Raw genomic sequence first — 13,113 nt, 5'->3', positions numbered from 1 at the left:
ATCTATTCCCCGCAGCTCCGTACTTAGAGATTCTAAAAGTCACAGTGTCTCTCAACAAGTGGGGTGAACAGTAATGCACTTTGTTGAGTCTAATTCAAAAATGGCGGAGAGGAAAGTCTTGCAGGTGCTTCAGAACTGTTACTTCATTGAGAAAGCAAGTATTTACTAAAACTGACATGTTAGGAGAACTGAACATAAGTCAATATGAGAGCGACTTGCATCTAATGATCTATATGACAGCTTATTCTTACCTCCAGATGCTCAAGAATGTACGGGGGGTTGGTCATGCCCAGTCTTAGCATTGCACCTTCAGGGATAACTTCAACCAACTTCCAGAGAAGAGTAGGAAGATCTGTGCCAATGTCTCTGCCATAGGCTCCGGTGTCTTCACTGGTCAGCCAAATTTCACAAACACCCTCTGCAAATAAGCCAATGACACAGGAAGTCATATTTAATTTACTTTATAACTATAGCTCTTTAATTCAGTCTTTCACAAGGCTATAATACAGCTACTCGGGATGCTTCTTTATAATGAAGGGCAGTATTAAAGCTCTTTGCAGAACCACCATCCTACTGGAACAATACAGTAAAAACAAAGACATTCACTTCTCATGAGTAGTATAATACAAGTATAACACAGGTACAGGATAAAATCCCTGCATCATACACTGAAGATCACAATGGGGAAGATTTATTCATACTGCCATAGGCACAAGGTATGACACTGTTTAAAGGGGTTCTATCATTGGGAAAGTCATTAACTAATCACATCCTTGCATAGCCTTAAGAAAGGCTATTCTACACATACCTTTTTTTATGTAAATCACCTCAGTAGTTTTTGAATCAGCTAGTTTTTATTCATATGCTAATTAGACTCCAGCAAGCAGAGGAAGTTCTCAGTGAGCACTCCTCTCTCTATGTGACAGCACAGGCTGATGACAGATCTCCCTGCCCTCACACACATAGAGAATAGCAGATGGTGCACGATGACACTTCCGGAGTGCATGGAGAAAGCTAATTAGCATAAGAATAACAACTGGCTCATTCAAAAACCACTGAGACAATTTACATACGTACGTGTGGATAGCCTTTCTAAAGGCTATGCAAGTATGTGCTTAGCTAAAAATTACTTTTCCCAACAATAGAGCCCCTTTAAAGATTCACAGAAACTTGATGCACTACCCATGCTAAATGTACTCTAACAATGAATATTCTGAAAAACAAAGCTACCAATATGTCCTCCCTTATCAGTCATATTTCCTGGACATGTCCAGGATATGTATATCACAAGTTAAAGGGGATGCCAAATTTCAGACAAATATTGAGACACAAATGTGTTTGTATACAGTGGCTCAGTGGTTAGCACTGGTGCCTTGCAGCACTGGAGTCCTGGGATTGTGAGCCCTATATGGGAACAGTGACTGCCAATATCTGTAAATCGCTGCGGAATATGACGGCGCTATAAAAGAAAGAAGAATAATATAAAAAAATAGTACCTTTTTCTAATCTACTTTCTGTATCAATTTCTGTTTGCAGTTATCAATTTTGCATACTAACCCAAAGTACTGTTGAATAAAAATAAGTCCATAATGTCCTGAACACACAGGTGCACAGCTTGTTACAGTCACAGCACAGTAGTCAGACATCTGCATTGTCATGAGCTGTGCACCTGTGTGCCCATAACATGATCATGGACGGATTTTTACCCACTGGAAGGAAGCAGAGTGAATGACCGCAAACTTCTTGAAAACTCTGAGAAATTGATACAAAAAGTATATTAGAAAATTGTATACATTTTCATTATATAAACAATAACCTTTGTCTCTCGATATTTGTGATGTAAGTGTGATATGCTTTGTCCCTATGTGAGATGCCCACTGTTAGAACAAATGTTCCCTCGCCTTCTTTAAAGTGCCATGCCTTTTCGGCAGACTTGTCAGGATCTTCAAGCTAAAAGCCCTGCCATTGACATGCTCATTATAGCCTCATTCAGGTCTATGGACAGCATATAAAATAACACTGCAGGGAATATGAAGTAAATGTGGCTCCTCTGCTCAAAAGCTTTTACATATAAAAGAGATCAATTCTTATATTAGGCCTATATTGGAAAACTGCACTTCTTCCAGTTCCCTAATACATAACAGTAGGCTGCACTACCCTGCAGGTCACAAGCATTCATTGCCAGTAAAGAGCTATATACAATATACAATTACAAGCCTTATCATAAAATTCTATAGGAGAATATAGCAGTATGAGAAAAGCGGCACATTATAAATACCCAGTGAACAGCACTTATTTTCTACCCATCTGTTCTATTCTGCAGCATTTTCTAATCTGTTCCATCTCTTCTCCAGCATAATGACATTCAGCTGAACACCTAATTAACGAAACTTTAATGACCTATTAATTTCTGGACAAAACCATTCCATAACTGTCAATGCAATATCACGGACAATGGCAGCAGGTATATCAGTATGCTATTTTTCTGCAGCCATCTCATGCTGTCAGGCACACAGTACTCCTGAGGTTAACATTAAAGAGGACCTGTCACCTCTCCTAACACATCTGATTTAGAAAATATTTGGATTCAATATTAAAGAAGTCTGGAGTAATTTTTCCAAGACTCTTGCCATGTACTATTCCTGTTGTAAACATAAGAAGATCGACAAGAGGCTGTGTCCCTCTGAAATCTTGTTATGTGCATTATAGCATAGATGTATTGACTCCCATACCTTACTGGGAAGGTTAACTGTAAAGGAAGCAATGGTAGCACTTTGACCGTTCATCCTCCACATTGGAGTAAGGCTACAGTATATTATGCTAAAACCAAATAGCTCCTCCTACCCACTATATGAAATACCTATGTATACCCTCTCATACTCCAAAGCAGTAAATGCCATGTATTCCCTAAACGTTGTGGTATCTTCAAAGAGGGTTACTGAAATAAAAACATATTGCCCAAAGTGGAGGAACATCATATAAAATAACAAATGACCCGATGCTCCATATTCACCTTCCCAACACTTCCTGCATCAATGGTGTTTTGTGCTGTACACCAATGAAGCCAGCGATTGACTGCAGTGATCATATGGATAGACAGGCAGTCACGTAAAAGACTACTTAGATGGATCTTTTGTTATTTAATGTAGTTCCCTCCCCTTTGTTAGCTTGTTTAATCTCAGAAACCCCCTTTAAGTAAAGACAGTCAGCCCTAATATGTGCACTGGGTGATGGACTAAAACACTTTATACTGTATATTGTGAACCTATACGCAGATAATCTAGAAACAGCAAATACTGTATATGAGACATAACAATGAAAAACCAAATCGTATTTTTAGAGAGATTGACAAGAAGTTCCTGTTCATGAACAAGGAGGGAGAGACATAGAGCTGTTCTTGTAAAGCTTACATAGAAAAACCTAGTCGTGTTAGGATTGATGAAGGCCTATAAAAGATTGATGAAATATCTATACCTGTCCAGCCTTGTATACAAACACAATGGCTTTACCTAACACAGCATACCTTTTGTTGTACTGAATAGCTGCTCTGAATGGGAATCAGCAGGATGACACGCTGCTCTATTCTAGCGGCAGGCAGCTCTGCACGGCTGTCTCTGAAGCATTTTATCACATCCAGCAAGAGTTCTGAGCACAAAAATAGTCTTTTATTGAGAGCGTTCCTCATGATGGAGAACCTTTCTATCCAGCATGGTTAGCACCTAATGTATTAACCAGACCAACAAACCATGCAAGTTCTTTAATACAACTTTCTGCTAATATACAAGTATAGATCCAGCAAGGGAAAAGCTATTACAAAGACAAGGAGTAATGCCAGTTGTGAGACTAATAGGCACACTGTGGAGAAAAGAAACCTGCAGAAGATCCACTATGTGAGGCCTTAACCTAACTTACAGACACCTGCCACTGGCTAGCAGCAGACAAGCAGCTCAGCTAATGTGAGGGGCAGACCTGTGGTCTGTGGACACCACCTGACATTTATTACAGGTGACGGACCTTCTCTGGGATCACGGTCCTGTAGCTGTTTGACTGGTGGTGCTTGTAAATAGTGGAGAGTGCATTTGGTTCAGAATAGTCATGGAGGGTGTACATAGATTAGGGTTGTACAATGCATCAAATTTTCAGTGCTATTTTGATATTTTGGATGCGCAAACTATTCCAAACTTTCAATTTCAATACTTCAACTATAGTTTGTGTTTTGCAGCAGGTCCCACTCATTACCGATTCTATCATGTAGTAAGATAGGGAGGTGTAGTACTGCTAAGTGCAGCTTACTACAGGTATATTGATCTGTTCACTTCTCCACACCACATAAAATGGCACATGCTCTACTCAGCCCCCACCATAATCTCTTAAGCCATAAACCGCCTCTCTGTTACTGCTTAGTGCAGCACCAGCAACATCACTCCCACTTTTTCTCCACCGTCACCAATAAACTAGGTGGCAATGTGGAGAAGGTGGGTTATGGGAACAGCAGCAGCACTGTGTTGCACTTGCAAGCACGTCATAGAACTAGTAGGACAGAGCCATGCAGAGTAACCTGCAAACTCTGCATCACTGAGCAGGCTAACAATTAGATGGGACAGGTATTAAAGAGTGAAATAAAGGCACTAAGGCAGGGCACTTAAAGTTAAAACTTCAGATGTATAGCCTCCTATTAACCTCAATATTGCCATTCCGTGAAGGAAAATGGAATAAGGAAACTTGACGTTTGCGACCTTGCATATTTTGGCCCAAATATTGACTAATCCTCATGGCTATTTAATCTTGTGTACAAGATACAGCTAGGCTCTGTTAGGCTTTCAGTGTGCTGGACAGACCAACTTATCTAATAGTGTGTGGAGTAACCAATAGACCAGGGGTCCTCAAACTGCGGCCCGAGGGCCACATGCGGCCCGCCAAGCACTTCTGTCTGGCTCCGCCGACAACGCCGGCAGGTGTGCATTTATGATAAAGCTCCTGGGGAGCTCGGGCCAGGCCATGGAGCGCACTTCACTTTACCTATTGGAGGGCACCGCTCCCGATGTCTGTGCGACCTGCTCTGCCTCCGGCCCACTGTTTAAAAAGTTTGAGGACCCCTCCAATAGACTGTTCTTTGGCGCTGTGCGATTCACATTATCATGTGACTAGCACCTTGTATAAGTTTCATTTGTGTGCATTTGATATGCTGACATCCACCCCCCTTCATGGATTGTAGGTGTGAGTGAGTGCTCTATTAGCATTTTGCAAATTGTTGTTTCTATCAAATACTGCAAGGGTCTGTTTGCTTCCAGCACAGTCACGTTCCATCTGGTATTGGGCAAGTGTGGTCTTTTTTCTGTGATGTGTTACGTAAAGGAAAAGATTGGGTAACTTTCAATTATTGTGAGGCACATGGTGTTATTTTTTTATATCAATTCTTTATTTATAACATGGTGTTATTAATTTAGTAGCATGTGATGCTGGGACAATGTATCTGATGCAGCTATAGCCAAAGTCAGTCCCCGGGCCATCAATACTTTTACTTCTCAGAAAGTGAAATGGAAAGTCATTTCTGTTGTATTTAATTGCTAAACCATGGTTTTTCTATTACCACTGGCCTGTAATGATCTACAGCTAAAATTAATCTGTGTATCGCTTATATCAAGTACTGGACGTGTGAAGATTGAATAGGACACATTAACATTAAGTAATCCCATCCTGTACCGTACCGTGCACGATAAGCATTCAGGGCATTTATTTAAATGGGAAAAAAACTGTTTCAAAAGTGCTACAAAAATTGTTCCAGTATTATAAAATTGTAATACTACAAGTAATGGTAGCGAAGTCCATTTTCTGATCTCTAATATAGAGCATCCCCTGTCAACCTTAGGGTTTGTTCACACGATATAATGTGGTGTTGATTCTGACATGTAAACTCGTGTCAGTCAGCACTGCAAAGCAGAATCCCATTGACTTCAATGGGTTCCGTTTAGTGCGTGTAACACTTTAAAATCAATGGGTTAAAAAGCCTCCCATTGATTTCAATGTGTTACGCATGCTAAACAGAACCCATTGAAGTCAATGGGATTCTGTTTTGCAGCGCTGACTCTGACACGAGTTTACATGTCAGAATCAACGCCGCGTTACATCGTGTGAACAAACCCTTAGTCCTAGCAAATATTATAATGATTGACTCCGGTGGAGATATGTGTTTTGCATACAACATCCAGTGTACACATACAAGAGTAACAGGTAACTGAGGAATTATTGTAAATGGAAATCTAAAAACATTAGGCAATATATTTCCTATAAATTGAATAGTGTAATATTACAGATCCTTCCCTGACGTAGTTATGTACATACGTGAAAACAACAGTCAGTATTCTAGCCAAATGCAGCATTTGGCAAAATTCAATGAATATGTTGCCATAAATTCCATAAAGACAGTATCACATGCTAACGCACATCCAATACAATGCAATATCAACTACTTTACAGCTAGAGTTGTAATGCACTGATTTATGTATAAAATAACATTTCCAGATCATAGCAACAAGGATGAAAAACACACAACCTATACAAGCAAATAAAGTTTATAGATAACCATCAGAGCATTTAATTCACTATATGCCATAGCATCTTATGGGGTATAGTGGAGTCACAGTTCAGTGAGAAAAGATTTGACCCAGCTAGGGCTGGTGTCATCCAAGGCCACAGAAATCTTTCAAGGGCTCTATTAAATTCTAGCTTTGCAGTATCAAACAGTATAGGAAGGGTGAAGAATAAGTATACAACAAATCACTTTTGTTACTGTACATGAGAAGGTCATCAAGCCCCCGAACCAAAGCTTCTACAGTCCTCTAAACCCTGACTAGATGAAACTATAAATATTACAGGCTACAGAGGCTATACTGCAGACTTATCAATAGGAAGGCTAGAGCGCCTCAGACTAAAAAGTGAGAAACAAATGTATTTATTGTCAGATTCACCAGTAAACAGAACACTGAAAATCAATACCGTCAGCAAAAAAAGCTTCCAGATGTGGACATTGAAAAGCATTCAGAAGGGAAAAGACGTAAATGTAGGTGCAGTTTTGGAAGCCAAAAGCCAGGTATGAATTGTAAAGGGCACCCATATACAACATATGGTATTTCTCCTTTCTTTCAATCCACTCTAGGTTTTGGCTTCAAAAATGGCATAAAAAACATGAACATGTGTCTTCACTCTAAGGATTTGTTGTCGTGTACATTTATCTTAGCTCTCTTTGCAATGAATGACTATGTGAAGCTGTAAAAACATTGACCATTAGTGATCACTGAGGAAAACGCACACCAATATAAGATTTTTTTAATCTGACGTGCCATTTCTGTATCACAGTGCTATAATATGGATTGCAGCTGCCCTTTATCTTCTATGTACAAACATAAGAGCATATTCTTAAAGGGAATTACAATTTAGGGATTGGTAGCTATAAACCATGACATGGTTCTATAACCAGTATAGTTATATGATTAAACCAAGAACAACCAAAGACAATCAGCACTAGCATTTATGAATTCATATTCATTCAATGGGACCATTGTTATCTACAAGCATAGGATGAAGATGTGTCATGAAACAGGCATATAGCTCAAAGTATGTCATGGGGTACCCTTATAATATGACATGTACCTGTCTTAGTTGGACATGTTCAGGGCAGGATTTTAATCTCCTGCTGCAAACATGGACGTTAAGAGCAAACTTTATGCCTATAAGCTATTGTTAAAAGCAGCGTCAGACTGAGTTCCCTTGGGCCCAGACGAAATGATCCTGGGAACCCACCCTCCAACAACCACTAGGAAATAGACTGTAATAGCCATAAAATTTGGGTATGTTCTGTTGGACCATGATTGTGTTAGAGCCTGGACCCACCGGAGGATCCCCTGGTACTCTGATGGGCCAGTCTAACACTGGTTAAAGGGATGGGACAAGTTCTTTTGTCCACCAGCATTGTGGCCAAAACATTTGAACACAATCTAAAGTTGTTCGACATATTTTCTTAAGTTATTTCCATCTCAGCATTTCACTACTGAATTAAGAATAGCCCCATCTCTTCCTTTCGGAAGTGGTTAAGAGTTAAGAAAGCAACAACTTGCGACTGTTCTACACCATTTCCACTACTCCAATAGTGGTATACATGTGCTACAGTGTTTCCTTGATTTTCATTTACCTGCATGGGAGTCACAAAAACAGGACAGGACAAATGCATTCAGATGTTTCTGCATCTTCTGACCATCTAACGGAAGTGGAGACAAAGGGGCAACATGGTGGCCCACTGGTTATCACTGCAGCCTTGTAGCGCTGGAGTCCTGGGTTCAAATCCCGCCAGGAACAACATCTGCAAGGAGATTGTATGTTCTCCCTGTATTTGCGTGGATTTCCTCCCATTCTACAAAGACATACTGATAGGGAAAAATGTATATTGTGAGCCCTAAAAAAAAAAAAAAAAAAAAAAAAAAAAAAAAAAAAAAAAAAAAGAAGTGGAGACAGGGCCATCCACATCATGAAAGGCTGAGATAGGAAAAACCCTTTAAAAATGTGTAGAACTTCTTGAAAGGGGTTATCTAGTTATACTATTAATGGCCTATCCTTAATCAAAATTAAAATCTGCAAGGATCCTAAGGACAGGCCATCAATAGTAGAAACTGCATAACCCCTTTAAGGGTGTGTTCACACATCAGTATGCCATCCGTCTGTTTGAATTCAGTTTGACACTTCAAAACGGACTGATGCACATACTGAGTGCAAACTGACACCTTTTTATGCTGATAGCAAACCTTCTAGTCCCCTAGAGCAGAGATAAGGGTTTTAAAAGTAGCAATTGTAAACAGAGTAGAGATAAGGAGGACACAGGGACATTTATTATATCTCCTTATCTCTACTCTGTTTACAATTGCTACTTTTAATCCCCTTATCTGTCCTCTAGGGGACCGAGAACATTTGCTTTCAGCATAAAAAGGTGTCAGTTTTCATTCAGTATGTGCATCAGTCTGTTTTAAAGTCTCGAGCTGAATTCAAACGGACTGATGGCATACTGATGTGTGAACATACCCTAAGTTGTATTTAGATGTTCTGGCCACAGTGCTTTTCTGCTGCCACTTTTGGAAAACTGCAAAGTTTTTGCTAGAAATTTGGAAGAAAACAGCAAAAAAAAGTTCCCCCAAAGTTTAGTTACCAAGCAACATGGGAAAATGAGCTGCCTGCCTTTCCCACCACAAGAAATAACTCATAAAAATCTCATGATCGGTTGGGGTCCCACAAGGCCATTATGTAAGTGACTTGACACACCTTAAAATTATTAAATGGAAATACAGCTTTAACTCTGTAGCAGTGAATATGGAAAGAATTGTCCACTCAAACAAACCATACACAGTATAGTTCATACTTATATATTGAGAAAAACAAAACAAAACCCAACAACAAAAAATAAAAAATAAACACCTGAAAGATATTAAACAGATGGCAGCCATGTTCACTATGCACAATAGGGGCTGGAACCTTTCTATTTTTTTCCCATATAATATACTAAAATGATTTCCATAAAACAGCCATAACTTAGGTTTCATTCTCAGCCTAGTAAAGCAGTTAAGCCTCCAAGCCTCTGTATTACCAACACAAATGCATGCGTATTGTCAGAAGCTTATGATAGATTACAAAAGCAATCTCATAAGAAAAGGTTAGGAAGGAACAGTGACAGGCCTTTACATTTTATTGATTTCTTGGAACACATCCTTTTTTTTTTTTTTCTTAATATAAATATTTTGAAGTGCGTCTGTATGGACACTTGTTTATTCCTGGGTAGTGTGGATTTCTGCAGGTTGTCTGGGCTCCAAGCCCTGAGCTGTGACCTTCCTGCACTTATCAATAACTCTCTAACCTCTATTCTATTCCCTTTCCTACTGAGAATTCTTCTGGCAGCTTAAAGAACAGACCAGACTGCTGAAATACATCTCCCTCTGCAACGCTAAAATCTCAAAGACCATCTGCCAAGAGGAGGCCTGACATAAATGTTTGTCAAAAATTGCCTGCAGTCTCGGGGACAATCAATCCAATGCTGCCATGCAAACTCCTCAACTTGGCCTTTACAATTCATAGCTAGATGAACGTCAAGGCTTTCTACAGCTAGAGAGACAGACAGGGGAGCTCTGTGACCTGAATTCCATTTCATTTGATCTTATTGTGCAGTCTAATGTCACCCTTACCTGCACCCATTTGCTTCATTAGTGTGACAGCACAGTTCGCTATGTCAGGGCATTTCATGGCATAACTGACCAGTGCAATTGTCTTCATTACAATGGTTTCTATTCTGCAAGTGTGGACCTTTAAAACATGTATGACGTGCTTATTTAACACATTTCCTAAAGTAGATTTAACATGTGGAGCAGAACTAGTTGCCGTTACTACAGTATAACAGTAAAAGTTATACTGATATACATTTTTACTCTTGCTGAAAATATTTAGGTATCGTTACAGTATTAATCCAGCACTAGTGACTCCTAACAGATGAAGATTATTAAATATTATGGATTATTGGATAGTCATGAAAACTATACACAAAAAAGTTGGAGTATTTTCTGAATCTAGAACAAATTGTGCTGCCATATCTGTTTGAAAGCAGAGATATCAGTTGTAAGTATCGCGTGGTGTGCGAGTCCGGAGAGTCTACAAAGAAAAAGCCGATTTTGGCAGGGTCATTGACAGATTTAGGCTAAGGACCCACGTTGCAGAAACGCCACCTTTTTGTGTTGCAGATTTTGCTGCGGATTTTTGAGCCAAAGCCAGGTGTGGATTGAGCCAGAATGGAGAAGTATGAGTACTTTATACCCATTTCCTATCCCTCTTGTAGTTATTATTGGTTTGGCTCAAAAAAACGCAACAAAATCTGCAAAGAAAAAAAGCTGTGTTTCTGCAATGTGGGGCCTTAGCCTTAGGGTACTTTCACACTCACACAGCGGTTTTATGATGCTACTTTTGAGCCAAAACCAGAAGTGGATGTAGCAGGAGGCATGCAAGTTCTTCCTCTATATTTACCATAACTTTTGAAGCCTCTTCAGGCTCAAAAAACAAAAAAACTGCAGTCTCCAAACCCCCCCCAAAAGGACAGGGTGCTTTCACACGGAGTGTACGCTCACTGATTCTGAACGTGTAAACTCGTTCCGAATCAGCGGTGTTAAAACAGATCCCATTGCTTTCTATGGGAGCCTGCATACGTGCGCTCCCCATAGAAATGAATGGGCTGCTTTTTTCCCTATTGCTTTCAATGTGATACGCGCGTACGAATCAATGAGCGTATACTCAGTGTGAATGTACCCTTAAGGCTGCAGATGTACAGTTTACTTAGAAGTGTCCTGTCCCTATAAAATGCAAGAAAAAAACAAACAAAAAAACCCCACACAACTTCCTTCTACAGTAGTATCTTTGTTTATTGCACACATGGCCTAAGTGGCACGCTGTAGTCCATCCCATGGTATGGTATGGTTCACAAGGTGGTTACCCCATGTTTTGGCAGTACGTAAGCACCACTCCTGTGACACACTGTCATAAAGATAAACTTGTCAGTTCACCAGTCTTTGCCTCTGGAGCACAGTTCATTTCCTCCATTCCACAAGTTCGATGCAGTCCACAGAAGAACTGCCAGAACGCCAAGAAATCCACAAGATTGCCATCAGCAACAATTGCACCCTGAATGGGAGAATCAATTGTTCACTGAACTGCACAGGCAATCTGAAATGCTATTGGTGTATTCGCACAAGGCAAATAAGTAGCAGAGGTTTCAGTAACTGAAAATCCACTACATACATCTGAATGAAGTAATATCTGTAGCATGTGCATGGATTTTGGAAAGTCACATTGAAATGATTGGGACAGTCATAAATGTATCCAACAAACCTGGGCAATAAACATCAGAGCACTGTATAGTGATAATAACTGCGCAATGAACGCCAATATCAGCTGCGTTATAAGCAAAAACAGGCAACTAATATAGCTGTTTTAGGGCAACACTGGTCTAGTCTTGGGTAATGTAGTGATGTGACACCAGCCTGGATTAAACCTACTGTTTACAAAGGGCTGTTATTTTACTGGAATCGGGGGCCCTGGGTAGGATTGGTAAATCTGTACTTTTCTATATATTCCCTATTCCTGGGTAAAACAGAAGTTTTTTTCCACACCTACCAGTACTGTAGATGGATAGATAGATAGATAGATAGATAGATAGATAGATAGATAGATAGATAGATAGATAGATAGATAGATAGATAGATAGGATAGATAGGATAGATATTTAGGGTGAACAAAACCCGAACTTGGATTCCTTGGGCCCACTGGATTCTAAATGTCCACCCTTCAACAACCCCTAGAAATTTGGGTAATGGTCTGCAGGACCATTACTGTATTAAGAGTCTGGGCCCACCTGCTGGGTTAGTCCAACACTCGTAGTGGATATGCTATAACTGAAGTTAGACTGTTCTTCTAAAGAATGCACAAAAACAATTGCCAGCATTGACTACAGCATTAGAATAACTGGCCATACAATATTGGCTATATACGGTTTGTTCTGAACACACAAAAGTATATTTTACTATACTGACTACACACTTTACATAGCTCCACATTACACTACACAGATTGAATTCACGTTTCAGAACCAGCCCCTTCCTATGCTAAGCGCATATAAGCATATGTGAGGGACAAGGTTTTAGGGAGACTATTAACCTGTCATTATATCTTTGGAGCAGGCAACCCAACACTTAGAAAGCTAGTACCCCAAAATAAAACCGAATACCATTCTGAGTTATTTTTCTTTAACACATTAAAGAACTACGCAATTGCAAAGGCGCAATAATCATAATGCTGTAATATTAGCTTTAAGAAAAATACAGGAGGAACAAAATGATTAATGGGATGATTCATAAAGTACCACATATATCTTTCCTGGCCATGAATCGACAAAATCTAATTAAGCTAATGACCCAAATCTCATTGTGTGTTTTATACCCAACCCTTCTCCCAGTGCCTGTCTACAGTTTTTTTTTTTTTTTTTTTTTTAAAGAAAAAAAAAATCTCATATCAAAGTGGTAACCAACAGAAAAAGAT

The 13,113-nt window shown here is 39.6% G+C and overlaps 1 protein-coding gene across 1 annotated transcript in view; it reads right to left on the bottom strand.

Moving 5' to 3' along the window:
* CDKAL1 (CDKAL1 threonylcarbamoyladenosine tRNA methylthiotransferase) overlaps positions 1 to 13,113 on the bottom strand; it is a 538,831-nt gene that overhangs the window by 241,882 nt on the left and 283,836 nt on the right. Inside the window, exon 10 of the mRNA XM_075270938.1 lies at positions 252 to 418. Within this exon, the coding sequence (XP_075127039.1) occupies positions 252 to 418 (167 nt within the window). The remainder of the gene's footprint in view (positions 1 to 251; positions 419 to 13,113) is intronic.

The sequence above is a fragment of the Leptodactylus fuscus genome, chromosome 4, assembly GCF_031893055.1.
Source record: "Leptodactylus fuscus isolate aLepFus1 chromosome 4, aLepFus1.hap2, whole genome shotgun sequence".
Lineage (NCBI taxonomy): Eukaryota > Metazoa > Chordata > Amphibia > Anura > Leptodactylidae > Leptodactylus > Leptodactylus fuscus.
Note: the sequence above shows the minus strand (reverse complement) of the source record. Positions and strands in the feature narration are given on the sequence as shown.